The 22,020-nt window shown below is 43.0% G+C and overlaps 1 protein-coding gene across 2 annotated transcripts in view; it reads left to right on the top strand.

Moving 5' to 3' along the window:
• LOC122401064 (integrin alpha-PS2) overlaps positions 1-22,020 on the top strand; it is a 79,527-nt gene that overhangs the window by 12,651 nt on the left and 44,856 nt on the right. For both annotated transcript variants that reach the window (XM_043402992.1, XM_043402991.1), the window contains exons 2-3: positions 10,735-10,856; positions 14,830-14,948. In XM_043402992.1, the coding sequence (XP_043258927.1) occupies positions 10,735-10,856; positions 14,830-14,948 (241 nt within the window). The remainder of the gene's footprint in view (positions 1-10,734; positions 10,857-14,829; positions 14,949-22,020) is intronic.

The raw sequence follows: 22,020 nt of genomic DNA, 5'->3' as shown, positions 1-22,020 counted from the left end.
CGAGAATGAGACATGAGGCACGTAATATTTGAAATATTTTTATTTGTTTTTCCTTTCGAGAAAGTTATTCGACGATATTCTATTTTGAGGATAGTTTTGCAGCTACTCGTTTCGTTTACCCCCAGATTAAATGTGCTTGGCCTACGACAAGATACGCTCGTAATCGTTTCTCCGAAATCAATAATAAAACCATATTTGTTTAATTGGTCGGATGGCTGATAAGCTGGATAAATGGGATCATAAAAGATGTCGTGCGCATGCAACTGCAATTGCATTGTCCGTACCGCGGATGGAAATGGGTCGTTGCATTCGTGACCTCAGATGAAACGATGCTGATTAATTTGTTCTTTCATTAATGCGATTAAGATCGGCCAATTAAGTTGCTTGTCGAGACCCAGTTCCTTCCGTGATTGATCTAAGCTTGCATGCGCTACTCGAGTCTGATTTTAGACCCTCTGGCGCGTATCGCGGTCATTTATTTATCGAACGATAATGTACGTCGCAATTCCAACGAATGGATCAAGTCGTGACCACTCCAATCGAAATAGGACATGCAAAACTCACGTACGAACGCCTACTCGTGGATACCGTAGCGTTCCTACAGTCTTAAACTTAAACAAACGTTAACAATGGCACGCGTGATCTTCACCTGCAGAAACACGGAAGCGCTTCGCCCACGATCCATTCGATATCCAACAGTTTGAATGGAGCATTCCGGTAGAAAAGACAAGGCTAACATGAATTCCTTTTAATGTTTTACCCATTTTAATTACAGATAATTTCTTTAAATTTAATTGAGGATTTTTTAATCGTTCTGATTTCATTACTTTTTCATAATAGAATATTTAGATACTCTGTTTGGAAAAGTATTGACAATGGCTCGAATCATAGCTAATTACTGCTTATGTAAAAGATATTTTACAAGAGATAAGATACGTGCTTTCCACAATTTCGACGAGCAAATATCTTGCCCTATCGAGGAACCAGTCTTAAACGAGCAAAGCTAATAACGACAATAGGAGAAGAACGAACGAATTTGTGCTGGGTTTTAAACGCGACCAACGCAAGGATCGGTTCGTTTCGCAAGTTTTACCAAGTCTGGCGCCCACATGGACGTCTTCTGACCATTCTTGACTGTTCAGGTCGGTTCCTATCTAGAAAAGTCGTAGTCACACGCGCAGGTTGGGAGCGAAAGTCGATTTCACGCCCACTCGTTTTTCCTTGAATTTTAACGCGAGACCCCGTAACGCGGAATAAAATTCACGAGCTTTCGACGATACCGCGAAGCAAACGAAATGTGAAAGACCAATATAAATTACTCTCCAACGCGAAGATAAAAATGTAGAAATTTGTTTGCCGATGGCGCAAGTTGACGAAGAGAAACGTTAGACGACGGAGTCGTTGTTATCTCGTGCAAGGAGCACGTTGTTGAATTGTAAATTTGTACAAGAACAAACGACACAGTTAATCTCTATCTTTAATCGAATCCACCGAATGGCCTTGAATTCATTCAAAGACAACTCATACGCCTCGCCTCGCATGCTTGCGCTGCCGCCAGATGCAAATTACGCTCGAGGAATATTCAATTGGGTCTGTAATTGCTCGTGACCGAGATAGAGTCGAAGACTTTACGATCCTGGAAAGCAGAACCGTGTCCTTTTCACGGATATTAAATTCGATACAGTGTAAATTTCGAGCAGACTTCACTCCTGGAACAGGATGAGGGTCGTTCGCGTTTGGCATAATTTTTCGTGTACTTGGAGTAGGTGAAAAATTCTGTAAAAATTCACTGAAACGTTCTCGAGTACGATCGAAACGTTGAAAACAGTTCAGTGGAAAGTAAATTGTAAATATGTTTAAGAGAATGAAATTAAAAAGTAGTTTCGATTCACGGGCAACGTGATCGGTAAAAGTATTCTCTGATCTTACGTCGAAGGGAAGATTGAAATTCTCCGACTGGTTCGAGGATACTTCCTGTCGATACGATCGAAAAATTACCACGCACCCGGAAATCGTTTCTTTGTCGGCTGTTGGTTAAAATACAATCGCGTATCGATGCCTCGCGATAATTTCATTATTACTTACACGCGTCTAGCATCGTGAGTTCATGATTCTTTTCTTTTTTAATTGTTATACAGAGCGAATCGTTCTACTCTTTCGTTCAAAATTGTATAAGACAATGTTTCGAAGGAAAATTGTGTGGTACAAAGGGATGCAATAATTAGTTTCTTGCTAGTGTAATGTGTAGACTGTGGATCTTTGTGTAAATTCGTATTTTGATTAATAGAATTGATGAACTGGGAGCTTTGTAGAGGATTGTCTGAACCCCTGAATATAATAATTCGTATCTTACTTTAAGTATTTCTTATATTTTTTTTAGAATTAAAATCTCCCATAAATGTCTAAACATCCGTGGTCTAGTAACGTGTTATCCTGATGACTGAAGGGGTCTAACGAGTCGAGTTTACACGGTGTCGTGGCTACCGGGTAGATAACGGAAAGCCAACCCTTGGTCGAAGCGACACTTTCGCAGGAGGATCGTAAATCGAGTTACCTGCGTGTCACGCACTCGTGTACCCACGATTTTGCTCCGAGTGATCGAAGCTTTGCTCACAGCGAAAGTCGATTGGTGTTGGTGAGGAGGTGCTCCTTATAAAGTAGCGGAGCCTCGACGTCGATACGCCTCCGTTCGCCTTGCGTCATCGACTGATCGTGCGTTGAGACGCCTGCAATGCGTGTCCTTTAAATTTCTGTCCCACGATGAAACTTTGGAGGAAAGATGGCCAAAACCATTCGTTGGAATGCAAACGATTGCTCCACAGATTTATATAAATAATATTTTATTAAAATCTACGATATTCAAACTTCTTTTCTTCGTAACGATCGAGGGATGCAAAGGAGGATGTTAAAAAAATGCCAAATTTGTACCCACCAGGCACCTAAAATAACTGGAAGGCATCATTCTACAGATTCTGCACTTCGAATTGTCCACAATTGTTTATAGCAAACGAAAGACGAATCATAACTTTCTGACTTCAAATAACTATAACTTCGAAGTGAATGCATGAAACGTATCAATTCCGATGCTATTTTGTAAAGAAAAGTCAATATTTATATAATATGCAAGGAAATGTTGCCCAAATTGTTATTGCATGAATATTTGCATCCTAATACATCATCTTAATCTCTTGCGTTTTATTGTTACCAACCAACAATCTGGGCAACATTTCCTTGCATATTATATAAATATTGACTTTTCTTTACAAAATAGCGTCGGAATTGTTACGTTTCATGCATTCACTTCGAAGTTATAGTTATTTGAAGTCAGAAAGTTATGATTCGTCTTTTGTAGCATCGTCAACTTCAACTACATTTTTCACGACTTCACAGTTGCTATAAACAATTGTGCACAATTCGAAGTGCAGAATCTGTAGAATGATGTCTTATAATTATATTAGGTGCCTGGCGGGGTACAAATTTGGCACTTTTTTAACATCCTCCTTTACTAGTATTTGGAATCAGTAAATTTACGTTAGCAACGCATGGTCGCTTCGTTAACTTCCGCTGGAACTGTTATAATATAATCGAGCAGAAACACGTGTTCGTGCATGAAGAATCACGATTGTAATGCAGCCTCGGTGTTTCAAGCCGGAAATCACGCAACACTTTAAGACCTTACAAAGGGAAGTACCTTCCATACGTTCGTGGAAAGTATTACGTATAAACCCGACGAGTCACGTAAAATCTCATGCAGAGTTCGCGATGAATTTCAAAACCACGATCGTACGCTCCGTCTCGGGTTAAAAGCCAAACGGACTATCACGATTGTTATACGAATGAAAAATATACGAGATCTGTGAAACGGTGAAATTGATTCGCGAAGAGTTGAATCGGGGGTGCAAAAGCTATGGGTGCTCAACCGTTGTTTTAAACAGTTTGTAGTCCCCGGATGCTTCGATATTTATCGATAGAGAGATCGAACGTTGCTGGAAACGCACGGCCAAGAGATTTTCGGAGTGAAATCCCCGATTAAGGCAGAGTTCAGCGAACCCGAGATCTTCTCCGGGAACGCGCATATGGTAATGAGCCTGTGCGTGCTAGGAAATTTAAAACCAGGTAGAATACGCCTTCCACACGATATGCGCATGAAACTCGGATACATTATCGCCGAGCATAACGAAATTCCGCTAAACCAGCAACGCCGAATTATTGCGAATTAATTCGTTATCACGGATTACGAGCCTCTTTTATTTCCTTCGATCGAAACTCGCTTCCGCCCTTGCGGTTATTAACGACCATTCAAGATGATTCACATGAAGTGACTAATTCGGTCGTTCCGGAACCTCGGAGTGATACAAGACTTCGTGGCGCGTACAATCAACAAGGATGCCCGTGGATTAATTTTCGTACGTTAATAAATTGCACGTTGGCAAACATTAATACCGTTTTGCTTCGGATACTTAGCGATCGATCGCCTTTTTTATTGCTGATTTATCACCGGCTCGAAATATCACAGGAATGCATTAAGATACCGTTTTATCTCTTGTTTATACCGTACAGCACGGTAATAAACGTGCTTCGAGATAAATCTCGTTTAATGCTATGCTCCAAGGAGGAAAGAAATTGTCATCGTAGACGCGTACTTTCTAAATCGACAAGGAGGGACTAACCTACTTGAAGGCGAAATGAAAAACGGAGGACGAAGAAAAATCGTTTACTTTGTCACGTACGATTATTGTCGAACGCACAGAATTCCTATAAAACGCTGTTACGAAACACGGCGCGTATCGATAGTTCCTAGCGCAGCTTAATTTTTTTCCTACTGGAGACTCGACAAAAAACTTCATGAATTGCACAGCGGGGTCGAATGTTAAACCACGTAACGCTTTTGTTTAACTTTTATTCAAGACCTTAGAAAGACTGATACGAGCAAAATTTTCAACGAATGATAAATAACGTTGCAACTTGTTCGATCGAACGGTAAAATGTCTAATATTTAAAACTGTTAAAATTCTCGAAAATACTGGAGGCGCTGTGGTTCCGGTTGGTAGCGCGGAGTTTGCACGCAACATTAAGCTTTTTTTCACGGTCGACGCGCCAGCAGCGTGGATCGTACGCAACGGACGAACGAATAAAATCCCCCCATCGGGCTAGGAATCGAAACCGGGAATCGTCTGAAAAGCGCCGTCGTCGCGAGGTACACGGGAACTCTCTGCCCTTTTGCGTGGATCCTGTAGCCCGTTGTGTACCAAGATGGCGCGTAAAAATGTTCGGCGCGTATCGCGCGGAAAAATCGCGCCGTTAAATCCGTCCCGCATGAATTAGAGAGCGCGCCTCGTCGCGCGTAATTCAAGCTACGTCGCCGTCGGCGAAGAGAATATCGGCGTCCCTTTATTCGCGGCACGCGAGGCCATCGTATTGACTTATATCGCGACGCGACGCCGGACAGACGCGCATTTGTAATCCCGTATTTGGCAAAATCGGACGGCTCCATTCGCGGCGCCGTTGCTCAATACAACGGGGCCCCGTCCGTCCCGTTTTCACCAGGAATCCCGAGGCTTTGATCGCTGAAAACGCGACGCATCCGCGCATGTTGCCTACCTTCGCGACAAATTTATATATACAGGGTGTTTCTCCATGCGTGGGAAGCGGCCATTAAAAGGATCAAGGGGGGATTCTCGTGTAACCGCATTAAAATTTTAAGTTCCTTTCTTAATTTTTTTTTTCGTAAGAAATTAAAAGTTCTATTCTACTAAACTTTTAGGGATACGAAGAGAGAGCTTTAAACTGTACGAAAATATTTTTTTAATCCATTTCTCCATGCATGGGAAGCGGCCATTAGAAAGCTCAAGGGGGGATTCTCGTGTAACTGCGTTAAAGTTTTAAGTTTCCTTTTTTATTTTTTTTTTTCGTAAGGAATTAAAAGTTCTATTCTACTAGACTTTTAGGGACACGAAAGGAGATCTTTAAACTGTACGAAAATATTTTTTTAGTTCATTTTTTATTATCTTCTATTAAATAGTAGTTAAATCTTTTAACCCTGTCTGACGATGTAATTATAGTTGATGTTCAGCCATCGTAGAGATCAGAACGCAATGAACGAAACATTTTCTTAAAGCTAGTTTGTTTCCCCTGATACTGAAAACTTTTTTAAACTATAGTATTACGAAGAAAAAATTTCTATACCAAAACGAGATTTAAATAATAATATCTTTCTAGAAGCCTATGAAGGAGGATAATCTAGTACATGGCAATTTTTAAATATATCGAATATGAAAGCTAGTTTTCATATTGCTATTTTCTTCGGGGCGGCTGAGCAGGAAGAACGAATGCTGTATTTATTAGCGTCGAAGATACGAATATTTAAACGCAGACAACGTAGAAGGAAAATTGTATAATGTGCAGGATATAATTTTCTGATCAATCCTTGTCCGGACGGAAAGGTTGACTGACTTATTTATTGATCCATTGATGTATCCTTACACGTTGATTGCCGCAGGGAAGCGAATGCCTGCGTTTTCGCGCGATACGTGTCCGCTGTTGATTTATTCACCTACTTGTTCCACGAAGAAAGTATCCTTGCGCGCTCATTGATTTAAGAATACTCTTTCTCCGATAGATCATAATCAAAATTCCGAGTGAAGTGCTCCTCGACGCGATGATGTTGTATGAAGTCGTTTGCAACTTGACGCCTGTTAGAAGCGTCAGGTAGTGTGTTATTTCAACGTTGTACGAGTGTTTATCGTGGCCCCTTTAACGTTTACGAAGCTGTTCTTTTCACAGAATTTATTTAGCCAAGCTGTGACGACTGTTATTCAACAGTTTTCGTAACAATGCGATCGAAGAACCTTCTTAATCTTGCTTCAATATTTTTAATTACTTGGGCGAAACAAACAACGTTTCGATAAAAGTTTCGTGATTCATTGTGATATTATAACAGTTTTCCCAATCCCTGGTTCTAGGATCAACCAGTCAGGAAGGAAGTGAATTTTATATAAGGGCGCGAGTTACGGTAGAATTCGAAGGAATCGAGACGGTTTCCATTAAAATTCGCGAACAAGGTGTGTACGCGAACTAATTTAGAAGACGCTAAATCACCGCACCTGCACGTCGGTCGATGCAGCTGCAGGCGTTCATTAGCACGTAGCAAGGTCGTGGCATCCAATAAATCTAAACTAGTCGAACATGACTGACGCACTACCGTGTACGGTCCGTGAATACCGAGAAAAAATTGTATTTTCATTTTCCTCGTAATTTCGCTGTAAAACGCTGCTGTGTTGCGCCCCGGCGTGCAGGTAATGCTGCATTCGTGGCCACATAGTGTTCTTTACGAACGACACGCAGCTATGTTGTAACTGATATCGCGCTCCGCGAATTTCAAGCATATTTGCATTGTTCGTAGAATGCAACTATGCAGTTTATTCCTGGGATACGTTTGTACAGTTCGTAATACCGTGATCAAAATTTAATCCGAGCTGCAACACTTTTTATTTTAACGTTTTTTTTTTTACAATTTTTAGCCGGTAAACTTTTTTATTCGAAGTGAAGGAAAGAATTCGAAAAATGTTGATCGTTCGGAGCACGATTTTGTTTCGAGTCGTTCGAGAGAGATAGGGTTTCGTAATGCTCCGCACGAAATACCCAAAGAGAGAGAAAAAGCTTCTGTTGAGTTTCGGAGTGTATTGTCTCGAGTTACTAATAAGGCAACGACGATTACCTTAACAGGGAATTGTTTCCAAACCCGACACTCCCATCGAGTTACTTAAATGGCAGCTGGCTTCAAACCCGTCATTTTTATCGTCAGCCGGTCGGTGCCAATCAAATAAAAAAGGCATCTAAATTGTTCTTTAAACTGGACCTGGCATTGTAAATCAATGCAACTCGGCTCAACTTTCCCTCGATGTCAGGTTGCTTGTCCTCGGTTAACCTGACTCTGGTGGCGGTCCATCTTTGCCGCCTACTGTAACAACCGAGAGATTGGCTCACCCGAATACCGTTTACGAGAGGTGATAACGTGGCTGTGAACGAGGATAAAGATCGGTCGGTTGTATTAAAATTGTGATTTGTAAAATACACGTAATACAAGGGCGTCACCGAAGACGGATGGAAAGGAAATATCGAGTCTCGCGAGCAGGGGGGAAAAAAGTATAATGATAGCGAGAGAAAAGAAAGAGACCCCTAGGCGTTTGTATTCGCGGTATCCTGTGGGACCGGTTCGCCCCTGCATTCCCGTTCTGGTGTATGCGTCACATATCGGCGACTGTAGTTCCTCACGGATTGCAAATAAAAAAAAAAAAAAAATTACACACAGGAAAAAAAAATGCAAATAAAAGAAAAATGGTGTGGGCGAGCTTAAGTCCTCGTCAGGTCCGACCCACGGTTTGCTATTAACGCGGCACGTCCGCGAATCAGTCGGACATCGAGGTCGTAAATGTATCGAATTTCGTCGGCCAATGGCTTCGTGTAATGTCAGGACGGCGAAAATGAATCCCGGTTTCTCGATTCGATGCTTCATTGTTAGGCCTTGAAGCTCTCCGAAATAACTATACGCCGCTATTCGCGATTTTAACAGTCGCGTCCTGTTCGAGATACGTAAACTACGACTGATTTAAGACCGAGATCTGCTTTTGTTTCGAAAACCAACGAACCAACGTTGGATCGCGATGGATCATGATTGAAGTAATCGGTCGCGTCGCGCTATCGCGAGTCTCGATCACTTTTTTCGGTTTAAAGATGTGCGTGCAAAAAAAAAAATTGAATTATTTATAAGCGTCAGGAAAGGTTGACTGCTTCCCTGTAATTAATTATGGCGCGATCGACCGCGCGATGCCAATTATACGTCTTCCATCCGCTCGGAACGAAACCTGTGGAAATCTCGATTAAAGTCTCGGTCACGTTAATTGATTCATCCGTGTAATTTGCCGCTCCTTGTCGTTTATTGTCATCGAGGCGACTGTTCGCGATTCCGGCGGCGCGTTGCGCAGACTTACGAATCGCTTACATAACTCGCATAATCGTTGCTCCTCTCCTTCCAGGCGTTTAACGCGCGGCGCGTTGCACGCGTGTGGGACTTTTACCTACACGCAGCCTGTCGCGTTGCAGCCTAGAAGCTAGAGTATGCCAAGGTTGCTCCGTAAACGATGATGTTTTTTTTTCTTTTTACATCTCAAACGACGACGGAGGAGTTTCCTACAAAAGATCCTCAGTCGCATTCAAGTTCATCTTATGTCGAGCGTAACGAGACGAACGATCACGCATCGATGTCTCGCGACCAGAAGCGGACACGATTTTATTCGAATAAAAGTAAACGTATAGCAATTCGATGTATTACAATAGCATTTAGTTTCTCTTTTCAGTGAAACTTTATAAACTAAAATCAAAGAGTCGGCGCGTATAAATTAATGTTATTTTTATTGGTACGGAGGGACTCGCTTAATCGCGTCAATTTTATTTTGAAACAAATAATCGATAGCTTTTATTCGAAGCAAAGAACGGTCTTTTGTCCCCGACGAGATTCGACGGACGTATTCTTCATGGAGCATGCCCGACGATAAAACGTTTTGCATCATTTATCAACCTCCGCGAAGGCAGCGGTATCTTATATTATCTTATCTGTACTGTTAGACGGACCATCGTTTAATTATGAGCCTAAAAGTAGCATCGTCTTAACGAATGCCGCAACGCGTTCAATTATTTTAACGATCGCCTCGTCTGCTAATTGTCTATTGTGTTTATTGACTTACGATTTAACGTCTGGCCCACTTCTCTAACGAAGCGCTACGTGCCTCCAATACTAAGCTATCATTAGAATTACTAGAAGGAAATCGAAGATCAAATCCAGTATAAGTTCGCTGGATTTAATTTGTTCGATAAAAATTTCTGAAGCAAGCATTTCTTGTTGAATTTCTTAATGAGTCGAAACGACTGGGCAATAGGTACGTAAACGAGCAACTCGGAGAACCATAAGATTTCCAAACCGTCGACCTTGCTATGTATTACATCCTTGATTACCTTGAACTTTCCCGACGAAAGATTTTTTCTGAGCGAATATTTGCACGGACAACTGTATTTCGCTGTAACAAACTTATTCTTGTCGTTTAAGAGTTTTTTTTATTTGTTAGAAATAGCAGCATATTTTCCTATTTCGAGAAAAGATTACATCCTTGTATCACATCCAAGTATTACATCCTTGATTACCTTGAACTTTCCCGACGAAAGTTTTCTTCTGAGCGAATATTTGCACGGACAACTGTATTTCGCTGTAACAAACTTATTTTTGTCGTTTAAGAGCTTTCTTATTTGTTAGAAATAGCAGTATGTTTTACACTTTTAATTAATCGAAATAGAAATTACACGCGTTTCCTCGATTTAGAGTTTCGTTAGAGCGGAACGATCGCGGCGTGGTCGCGTTCCGTATTTCATCGAGCAAATAAAAATTTGCGGTAACAAGTGTGTTACCTGGTTTAATAACTCGTTGGTTGGTCGGATCAGTTACTGAATCTTGCGCCACTGTTCAAAATAGCTCGTGACCACTGACCTCGATCTCGGAAATACGTTCGCATCATCGTCTTTCTTTAACGATGCGATAATGAACGCGAAACGATGACCCGTTAATATTACGAGCGGATCAGAATTATGCAACTCCCTCGTACAAATTTTATTTGCCCTTTTAAAGGCCTCGCGCGACTTTATTATCCAGTGGCATTCACGTGACATCGACGTTTCCTTTCGCAGGGCGATCGTAGGTGCACCGGAGGCCAAAACTCAGCAACCTGGCGTCTACAGAGGCGGTGCTGTTTACAAATGCGACATCGCGGCCGACGATCGATGCTCGGTGATCCAGTTCGATACCAAAGGTGAGGATTTACCATCGTTTTCGAAAAAGAACGTCTCTGTTTCAGGTACGAGCCATTGCATAGTTGCTTCAAAAATTCCATCCACCGTTAAAATTTTCCAAACAAAAAGTTCATCGAGGTGAAATTGCAATTTACGTTGGAGATTTTCGAACGTCTCCTCTGGGTCGGATTTCGAGATTCTCGTACGTTCTGGGATCTCGAGCAGCACATAGTCTCATATTGTACGATGGGAATACGAACGGATTAACTCTTCTCAGTCTCCACGGTCTCAATCCGATATCAGTTTTCCGGTTCTTTCTTTCGGTTGTGCACTTGCCGTGGGCTTTGAAAGGTGCCTGAACACAGTGTTGCTAACGAGGGCTCGTATCTCGTGTTCCACGGGCTGTTCGCAGTCGCTGACCCACATTCTCGCTTTCCACCCGCTGTCAGAGCCCCCGAGGAGCTTCGTAATCTCAGGAACTGCGAAGTAACCGGCCGACTGGTTATAGAACGTTCTATTCCTGTCGACTTTCCACCCACCCTGTCGTTGACCCTTCCATCTTTCAAGGCTTTGTATTCCGCAGTTGTGGATATCGATTGCTCGTTCTATTTACGATTTTTAAGCTACCCAAAGGTATCCTTCTAACCCTTCAGTAGATTATTGAGACCGTTGCAGCCCTCTGCAAATTTAAACTGATGTAATTATTTGAAAATTTATGTAATCCTTCATTAGTTCATTATGTTTTAAATGCTTTAAAGGAAAATTAAAAAATAATTCAGTCGAGACCGAGAGTCCACTTCCACTTAAGAGTTAAGGTCGATTATATCGAAAGGAACAAGATGTTCGGTAACGAGAGATCTAGAAAAGTTGCGCTCGTCTCGATCCGCGCTTTATCTCGATCCGATACCTCGCGGTTTCGGTTCAACGCGCTCCGTTCGCGATAACGCGAAATCGGCGCCGGTGATCGTCGACCGATCGCTTTCGAGCAGTCAATTACTTTCGCGCCGACAAATTACGGGCCCAGAATCGTGCACGATCGTCGCGATACGAGCGGCGCGGAGGTGCGCGAGCACGTCTAATTCGCGCCGTGCATGATTCCACTAATTTGCATCGGCGCATTAGCGTCGGTTCGCGCGAACCACGGCCGGCAGATCGTATCGCGCGCATGATTATTAATTTGAACGGTTGTCTGCGCGGAAATTCATGCTCGATCGTGACTTCGCGGGGCTGCCTTTCCGCTTTGCCTGCTTGTTTGCTTTGAAAATTGATTCATTACCGCCTCTCGTACTCTCCGAGATGCGTTCCTTTCGCCTCGGATACTCCACGACGAAGGACTGTGATCACTTCGTTAGTTTGCACAGCAATAATTTTACGTCCGAACGTGACGAGTATAAACATCAATGTTAGAATTAAGGAAATTTCAATCGTAAAGAGAATAGTCAAGTTACTTTTTTTTTTTTAGGCGAGATGCTTTTTTATTTGTTTTTATTCGGCCGAGACAATGGTCTTCTGAAAGTCGCGACCACGCTCTTCCCTCGTTCTTATTAACGCAGAAGGGCCCTCGCGACGATAGAGAAACGTTTTCACCGACAATATACACAAGATCATGCTTCACGGTACGTCCAATTAGTCGGCTCTCTTCCTTAGTCAACGTTGCTCGCCCGGACACTTCGCTTTGATCGATAATTAGCTCGGTCGAATGCTCGATCTTGTCTCGATCTTATCCAATTACAGTCGTACTCGATAGTCTCGGCCATTCATTACTGTTTTGCTGCCCTCGTACGCGCTGATGGCCGACCATTTCGCATCGAATTCGGTGTACCTTTTAAGCGCGGAATTATCTCGAACATATCGCCTCGCTTGTTTCTAATGGGACGATAATTTGCATTAAGCGTCGCGCGGTAATCGTTGCGTTTTATTTGCATCTAATCGATTTATTTGGAACATTTGTGATACATCTGTTCGACGCTCATGAAAGATACGTCGAATGGAAACGATTTAATAAATATAGAAAGCAACATTTTAATGGTAATATTTCCTATTTGGACTGTTTGATATAAATCAGGATTTTTTAAACCTTCTAACTACGGATTTAAATCTACTGTAAACACAACTGGACGGAATTTAAACATTATGTGCACAGTCAAATAAAAAAAATTATAACTATTATTATTATTGAAACAATACATTTTAACGGGCGATGCCTTTTTTACGAATTTATACAGTAAACTAGTACAAACTTTGGAATTATAGTACAGACATGTAAATATAAATACCAACATACATACTTATGAGAAAAATAGATTGTTCTGTCGTTTTGAGGAATACATGCCATGACTATAGTCATCTCAAGGGCTTGAAAAGTTAATAGAGATATAATCAGCTTTTGTTAGCATTTTTCTTCCCTCAACTTCCCCGTTTCACATCGTTTAATGTAGAAAATGCAAAGTATAGATATTCGTTACACGTATGAGAGGTATCGTATTATTTTGTTAGCGTAAATCATGGTAAGGACCGATGCCGTGTCCGTTCCGTGGCCGGGATCGATAGATCTCGCAACGCGTTCAGCTGCCAACCGCGCTCCTCTGTCCGTTCCGTATCTTTGATTCCGTTTGCGTACGAGGAAGCGACTCTGAGATCTCGTGCGCGGGTCTCGGAGGTCACTCACTTCTTCGGGTACTCGACCGAAGACATCTCGAGGAACTCCTTCAGGTACACCCCACAGAGTGTCGGAGTGGCGCGGTGGGCCGTCTCGAGAATACCGGGAACCCGGCGCGCGGCGCGGCGTCCATGCAAGAAGCAGGCTCTACCTAATACAGAAAACCGTAAGGTCGTTCTACCTACGGCCCTGCCCCGTCGAAGGTTCGGCATTTCTTGCGGGATGCCACCTGAGGAACGTTCGGGGAAGGTCGGACGCGTCGATGAGATCTCTGGAACCTGCGCCGTTAATTGACATCCCCTTAATGAGAGCGGTAATCGATGAAAATAATTGGGCCGCGATGAACGCGGACGAGTTTCGCTCGTGCGGCGACGATTATTCATAATTGGATACCCATTAGGGATCGCACGGGGTTCTCGGTTTATCATCGATTTTAATTAGCAAGGCCGTTTCACTCCTGCCCGTGGATCGCGTGTATATCGATGAAGTCGATTTGAACACGCCGATACGGTCGATTAGGGAGATTCGTCCGGTCGATCCCGGAGATATCGATATTTTTCTTCTCCGGACCTGGTATCGCGAACAACTATTTTGTCCATTTTTTATTAACGTTATAACTATAGATTTATGCGAATTTGATTGAAACTCGTAGAATTTTTAATTAGATGAATCGAAATCTGTCCCCGTAAGTTATCGGTTTTATGATGTTCGCTGCAATATCGTCGTGAATGGGAGGCTTGTTGGAGCGTTGCCTTTAACAGTGTTCGCGCATTAAGGGATGGGAAGCGAAGGACAACTTCCCTTTAAGGGCCAGGCTTGACCGATACGGCTAACGGGTTCATTCCGTTCGCAAAATCGAGGAAGAAAAGTCCAGGGTGTACTTGCCGAGAATTCTCCACGGTGACACCTGCTCGAAGCTGGTTTTTTAGAGGAATACTTGGATGACGCATTGCAACTGTAGTTCATTGGAAGTCGTTTCGTTTCGCTGCACGCTTGTACGACGATTGAAAGAATACGTTTCGAATATACATCTTGGACTAAATTGGAAGAACGCGTATCCTCGGGGTGGTTTTAATTAAAATCTCGATCTTGTAACAGAGCGATTGTTCGAAATAATTGATTCGTTCAATTTATGATTCGTTGCTGTTTTTAAATTACCAACGCAACTTTGTTCAGTTTCGTAATTTGTTGAGGGATTGTACGGATGTATTCGAACAAAAATATCTGTGAAAACTAGAAGAAAGATATCTCTGACAATGAGAGACATCTCTAAATTAAAAGTAAACGACCTGGTTATCGTAATGACTGACAACAAATTGTCTCTTTGGTTGCAGGGAACAATCGTGCTCGAAATCCAAATGTGGCGGGCGGTTTAAGTCAGATCGACAATAAAACGCTTCAGTGGTTCGGTGCCACGGTTTCAGCCTCCCTGAAGGATGGAGGGCCTATCATGGTGAGTAAATCAAAGTAAAACGTTTTTCTAAATATTTTTTGAACGCAGAAGCATAGTTATATTTACGTAGAGTGGAAAAAGAAGATACGCAGTAGCGCGTAACGATTCCACGAATGCTTGCTTTTTACGCCACAGTGATATTTACGAAGGTAACACCAGTTACGAATAGATGAAGGGGTTTTGTGAGAAATTACAAGCGCGTGTTCCCAGTGGACTTCTATTTCAGGAATGGAAAACAAACGAATTCCCGTTTCGTTCTGTTTCCGTTACAACGTCTACGCGTCCTGCTGTTATATTGCGCCATTTTTGCTACTTTGTTGGTTGCGGTGAATTTTAACGTTCCCTTAATTAAACATTACCAGAAAGTTTTTATTAAGCAATATTAGTACTAAATCTGCCGACACTTCATGTACACCCATTCGTATACCATTTGTATACCTGTATACAAATTCAAATCCATTATCAATTAAATAAACAATTTATGATCTAATTTTGTCGCACACTAGTTGTATAATCAATAGGAATTGCTGAAATTTCTTTAGGTATGTAGCGTCAAAGTAAATGACAAAATAAATATAGAAGACAGCATAAATAATAATTGTTGTTATGTTCATTGGATAGAGGATGAAATGCCCTTCAAAATGAACGTTCGTACGAGTCGATAGCGTAATTAATTCGGGAGATATGAGGATTTTAGTTTCAAGTCGATGCGGTGGCTAGTTTCGGAGATATAAGGGGTCGAAGCGTTTGTTTACGGCGCGAGGTCAATGAACGTTCACTACGGCCTTGCCAAGGTCGTTGACCGCACGTGCTGGTAGTAAATAGTAAACGCTACGTCACGACTCACGAGCGTCGAATTAAAAAAATTGCCATTTACATAAATTACGATATCACCAAAACGAAAAGTCGGATCGGCAAAAACCAAAAACCATTTCAAAGAGAAAGCTTTACCGCTTCTAACAATGTTTACTGTTCTAAGATTGTGGAAACTTCACTTTATCTTTGAATGATAGGATTTTAATTTGCCCCGTCACGAATTAACCAGTCTATGGTCTAAAATTTATAGTCCATGGACACTGGAGTCTAATAAAAATTTCATGGATTTTCTAAGGGGATCAGTTTGCGTTTTTGGGGGGTCCGAGTCGTATTGTGTGTCGCTACAGCCGCGTAGATGCGTTTCGTAGTGGTGCAACGCGAGTGTGGTCCGGATATCAATCTAGTGCGAAGATCTCTGCCCTTTCTGGTGGGCCCGGGCCCTTTTTTCCCTCCGAGATGCGGGCCGGTCTCTATGATGTACTGCCGCCCTCTTATCTTCACGTGCGTTGCACTCGGCCGCGTGCGGTCAGTTCTATTTCGCACGCATGTGTGCATGCGGATCACGCACGATTGCGGTGCGTCGAACGGGATGATTGAACGTACGAAAAGAAAGGAAAGGGAAGAACCGCGGTGCACCGACTGCCATTTTTCAGCCACCGTTCTTCCCCGACGGGTTTTGCGGAGTTTGTTTAGAGGTTCATAATTGGATCCAGAATGGCGGTCATTTCATTTGCGGCTACTTCGTTAGGCTCTGAAGATTACAGTTTTGTTATCGTAATTATAATTCGGTGTATTTGTACAACGATGTTTGATTGCCGCTAAAAATAAGAGATTAGAAGATTTCGATGCGAGTCAATTGCTCGGTTTCAATTTAAAGAAATTATGTTTAGAAGCAAAAAATCGTGCAGCCATGTCTTTTCTTTTTCCACTAAATAAACTGTGCTTCCATTTCCATCCAGCATTGGGACTGTCGTTGGTTCGTTTTTTCGCGTCCATCCAATCCAGCGATGTTTCTTCGACTTCTTCTTCTTCTTCTTCTTCTTCTTCTTCTTCGTACTTCTGTTCTCTTTCGCGATTCGCCGACGTTTCGAAGATACAGCTCCTTGATTGCTGCCAGATGTTTCGCGCTTCCGACCTTTCTCTCTTTTCTCCTTTCTCCAAATAAGAGAAACGAGCCTTTTTTGCGGCGTTTCGGACGAATCTTTGCCCCGATCGGGACGAACAATGACAAAGTATCAACATTTGAGCTGTTCGCCAGATTTACGACGGCAGCCGAGTGCAAAGGGTTAATATTAATATTAATACGCGTTTACGATTCCAGGTTGCTGTTTCCACACCACCTTTCTGGTCGTTTCTCACAGTTTTCAGGATTTGCTAACCGTTAATTACGAACGACCTCTCAATTTCAATTTTTCTAATTTCCTTTATATTTTTTGTTGCCATTATATATTTCGTAGCGACGTTATAACCCTAAATTCAATACACCCGCGCGTAGAAGTCTATTCTTCGCATTCCTCAGGAAACGGTTTATGCAAATTGGAAACTGGTCGGTGGATATTCAAAGGCGTATTGCATAATTCTCTCCTTGCACGATCGACGATAATATCGCCAGTTATTCCTGTCAAACAGAAGCGTGTATTCACGCGTGCATTAATAAAGGCTCGACGCCGAGGTTCTTGCATGCTACCCGATGCATCCGCGTGAATTACTTCTATCCAGAAAACGGACGTCCTGCAGCGATCCTCAGTGGTAGAGTTCTACGTTTGACGTTCCGTACGGTGTCCTTCTCTGACGCTATTCCATCGATTATCCCTGCTTTCAACGACGCATATTAAAAAGACAATTCGTCAACAATATTCCTTAAGAAGCAGGCACTGCAATTTGTCTTTCTCTTTTACGCTTAAAAAGGTTCCGAAAATAATTGTTTCGAACAGTTCTGATCGAAACTGGTACTTCTATTCAGAATAAAAGCTCGTTTATTCTGATTTTATTATTGGTTCAACGAGCAACGCGTCAACCCTTAAGTGGATTATTGTCAATGCAATTGTATGAAAATTTATATACTTCTTCATTAATTCATTATTTTTTAAATGCTTCAAAGCTGATTTCCATTTACCAATTTGGTAAAAATCAACATTAAGTAAAATAATTCAGTGGAGATTGAGAGTCCACTTAAGGGTTAAGGAAAATTTCCCGACACATTGAATTTGAAAATACGAAGTTAAGAGGAATCGAGAATTTTCTGAGACTCGGCGTAAAGTCGCCAGTATTGGAATTTAAGGAACGGTATTTATATAGTGATTCAAGTTTTTGTTAATTAATAGTGTGACTGAGTAGAAGCTCCGTCCTGTCTCCTTTTACGACCGGAGATGGATACGTGAGGTTCATATGTAATCTTGCCAAATGCTTCGACGCGTCGTCTACGGTGCTAAAACGACAGAGCGGAAAGAAGTTATTCCCGTCACGTATAAGTGACGTCTACCTGCAAGTTTGATGCACGCCGAAAAGCGGAGATCGACCCCCGGATCCACGGAGACAGCCACGTTAATTAACTTGAATTATATGATTTTCTCTTCATCGTTCCAACTTTTTCAACGATCCATTTTATTTACGCTAAATTCCATTTCGATATCACAGTCGATTCCCTATTTCGTATTCCATAAATGTCCAAGCAAATATCTCGGTAAAATTGTATTATTTTTTATTCGCGAGTTTCCCGAGATACGAAGATTGAATTTTTGGTTGAATAATTGCATCGTTCGCTCCCAGCGATTTCGACGCTCGGCGTCGTGTGTCCTCGAAGGGAAACGCGATTGGCCCAGCCACGGCGAACGAATCGCAGAGCGTGAAATCGTTCGCGGCGAAGTTCGAGAACGTCCAACGCTCGTTGGCCACGGAAGAAATAACTTCCCTTACTTGCGCCACCGGTAATTACTTATCTTTAATTCCCGTGTCGCGGCTGCTCGTTGGCGACTAGAGAAAGCGAGAAAGAGCCAGCGCGGAAAAAGCCGCGCGGCATTTACCGTGGAACGTGCACTCGCATTCTGGAGTAAGTAGATAATTCCCGCATAATGCCCGCGACCCGGAGGATGAGAATGTTGCGGCGACGTTTCGTTATGTGAAACTTACGCGATGATGGGAACGATAATCGTCGTTAATACCTCACAGAGGAGACGCGCCTCTTATTTAAAGCTCTTCGAAAATACTCAGACGTCAAAGGAAAAAATAGTCGTCAGATTTTTTTTTAAATTACCGAACGTCCCTGGTCTACGGTTTAGCGTTCCCTGTACACGATGCCCTGAGAAAGCATGTTAAAATCGAAGGGTAGGGGGACAGAGTTGGGCCCTTCCCATGTAAGAGGCGGTCAGAAGAAACCCAGCGAAGAAAGAAGTATCCCCGACGAGACAAAAACTACCGGCATCGGACGCGGGACGCTCGGACGGAGGGAACAATCGGCGACGATAAAATACGATGGAGTCACCGCGATAAAGCCGCGAGCGTCGTGAATCCTCGTCGGGGAATCCTACCCCGGCGGGGACGCATCGATTAAAAGTTAAAAGCGCGCGTTATCGGGACCCCAGACGAGCGTCATCCCCGACCCCGGCGACCCAACCTGAGAGCAGAGTCTTGTACGAAATTCGCGTTCGAAGTTCGCTTTCCGTTCGATCGCGACCTTTCCTGTCGACTCGTTTCTCCCCTCCTGGCGGAGGGCTAGCCCTTTTTGGGGATGCGATTCCCTCCGCGAGGCCCCCGGGATCGATGGGGCCGAGGTAGATCGAACGTTTGTCGGCCGCCGGAATGGAAATACCATTGTCAGAGGGAATCGACGGGACAATGTTTGAGAAATTCCCGTGGCTGTGCGAGAGATATTGCGAGAAGCGGTTGATCATTCTGTCTCCCGACCAGGGGGTGTGGATTTCTTTTTTTTTTTTCTATATTTCGTTGCGTGTCCCCTTTTAACGCTGGAATTTCTTTAGGCAAGGTTTGGGTCAGAATCGTACACGGGTGAATCGAGGGGGTATTCTAGTCTAGAATTTCTCGCGTTCTTTGGAATTCAAAAATTGACTCTCAAACAAGGTCCTCTTACGGTCATTTATTTTTACTGGAATCGGTCGAGTCGATTCGCGCGAAAATAAATGCTCGGAGGGTCTCATCCAGTGACTCTTCCGTCTTGCTCCTGGCAAGATCCTGCCCGGGAGGAGGAGCCCAAGCAGGGAGGATAATCCAACGGGCAGACAATACGCATTCCAGTCGCGTGTTTTGTCGACGGGACAAATTGCAACGTCCGTTAAACGATCGCTTTTTGCCCGCGGCGGCCTTTCGTGCCCTTAAGACCGTTCGCATGGAGCAGCTACTTTGACCGATTCTAATTACGATCGGTCGTACCGTGACGGAATCAGAACCGCCGGACAGAGAGACGCTATCGTGTCGCTCACAATTTGCCGGTGGCACCAATCAAGGGATCGCGATTTAATTCTGTGCCGAAAATACGAACGCGTTCTTCTTCTTCCTCGACCATTTGTACAGCCGTTACTTTTTCAGTTTCGAATCGAATTTAACCCTTCAGTGAATTATTAGGACCGCTGCGTCCCTCCACAAATTTAAACTAATACATATATAACTGTATTATACGTAACATATTAAACTGTATAATACATGTATGTCAATGTAATTATTTGAAAATTTAAGTATCCCTCCATTAGTTCATTATTTTTTAAATGCTTTAAAGGAAAATTATTATCCATTTACCAGTTTGGTAAAAATCAACATTAAGTAAAATAATTCACTCGAGATTGAGAGTCCACTTAAGGGTTGAATGATCGATGATAATTTTTCTGATTGGAAAAAATTTGGTTTCGGTTTTAAAAATAACGATTCACTACACGAAGGATAAAGTTCGAGTTCGAGAGGTGTTTCAAACGTGCCGCGCGAGAAAGTTCGAGTTACCAGTGTAAAAGCAAAACGGCCACCCTTGGCGGGAGTCAGTTTGTCGCCAACGGCGTTTACATCGGTCCCCGTAATGTAACTCAGTCTTTAGCCATCAAACCTTACACGAGAACAGAAGGGGGCGCGATAACTCACACCTTTCTCTTCGGAAATCTGAAATATTGCCGCCGTATCCGCGACCAGGCGGCCAACATCGCGGGGAACGCATTCAACGAAACGGCCCCGGAGTCTTTGTTCCTCTGACAAATCCTCGGTTTCGTTCGTCCCGAGATTTCCCACCAATGTGATTTCGCGTACGTGTAACCCGCGTACGTAGCCACTAGACCGTCGCGCGATGTATAAATAAGGCAGTGACTCAGAAGGTGCGCAGGAGGTGAGTCAACCACGAAACTGAAGCGAAACGTGTCTTCCGTGCGACCACCTCCTATTCTCGTGACGTAAATATCCGTCCGTGGCGTCGATCCGTTATCCTGTCGCGGCCGAGAAAGACGAAGGGGGTGAAGCCAGGTGAAAAATATGACCAGGGGGAGGGAGGGGGCGCGCGAGGTACAAATTTAGGCGGAATATTTCATTCGCGTAAAACGGCTGCCCCTTTCTATCTTCCGTCGGACCACCGTTTAACGAAACGCGAGTATCTTTTTTACGCTCGAAACGGGGAATCGCCGGTGGACGGTGAGTCGGTTAGTGGGTGGTAGTTCATTCGAAGCTTGTAACGTCGACGATTATTTATTCCTCGGCCCTCTCGTCTGCTTTTTCTCTGGCCCAGTCTGCCTTCGGTCGTGGGGACCTTTTTACGAGGTAGAAACGACGGCGTTGTTCGTTTCGAACGATACGAGATTTTTTTCGAATTTTAGAGACAGTGATTTAGTAAACGGTAGTGAGGGTTCTTTCACTTTCATAAATATGTTTGTGTTTAAATTTCTTGTATTTCTACCGATTTTCATCCCTTAACTTTTCTTCGAGCATCTACCCACAACTCAAGCACACTTTCTTACGAAATAGATAGTAATTACTCCAAGCATACATATCTTTTCTTTTAATTTTCTGCCTACGTATTTTGTTCTATAGTGTAATCATTTTGATACAATATCGTTGTGTTCCCTTTCAGGGTACAGCCGAGTGCAAAGGGTTAAACAGGAATGTCTGTACCAAGTTTCGTACAAATTGACACACAAATGTGGGTTATTCGAGTTTCACGAAAGCCATCGGCAATTTCACGGGAGCATATCGGCTCCCTTAACTTGAAATACTGTGACGATCTATCCTCGTTGGTTAGGTCTGGTTGCAGCCGACCCAAGATGACCTCATT

Source organism: Colletes gigas, unplaced genomic scaffold (assembly GCF_013123115.1).
Source record: "Colletes gigas isolate AHSC1104 unplaced genomic scaffold, ASM1312311v1 Colletes_gigas_Sc00021, whole genome shotgun sequence".
Lineage (NCBI taxonomy): Eukaryota > Metazoa > Arthropoda > Insecta > Hymenoptera > Colletidae > Colletes > Colletes gigas.
This window is presented reverse-complemented; position numbering and strand designations above follow the sequence as displayed.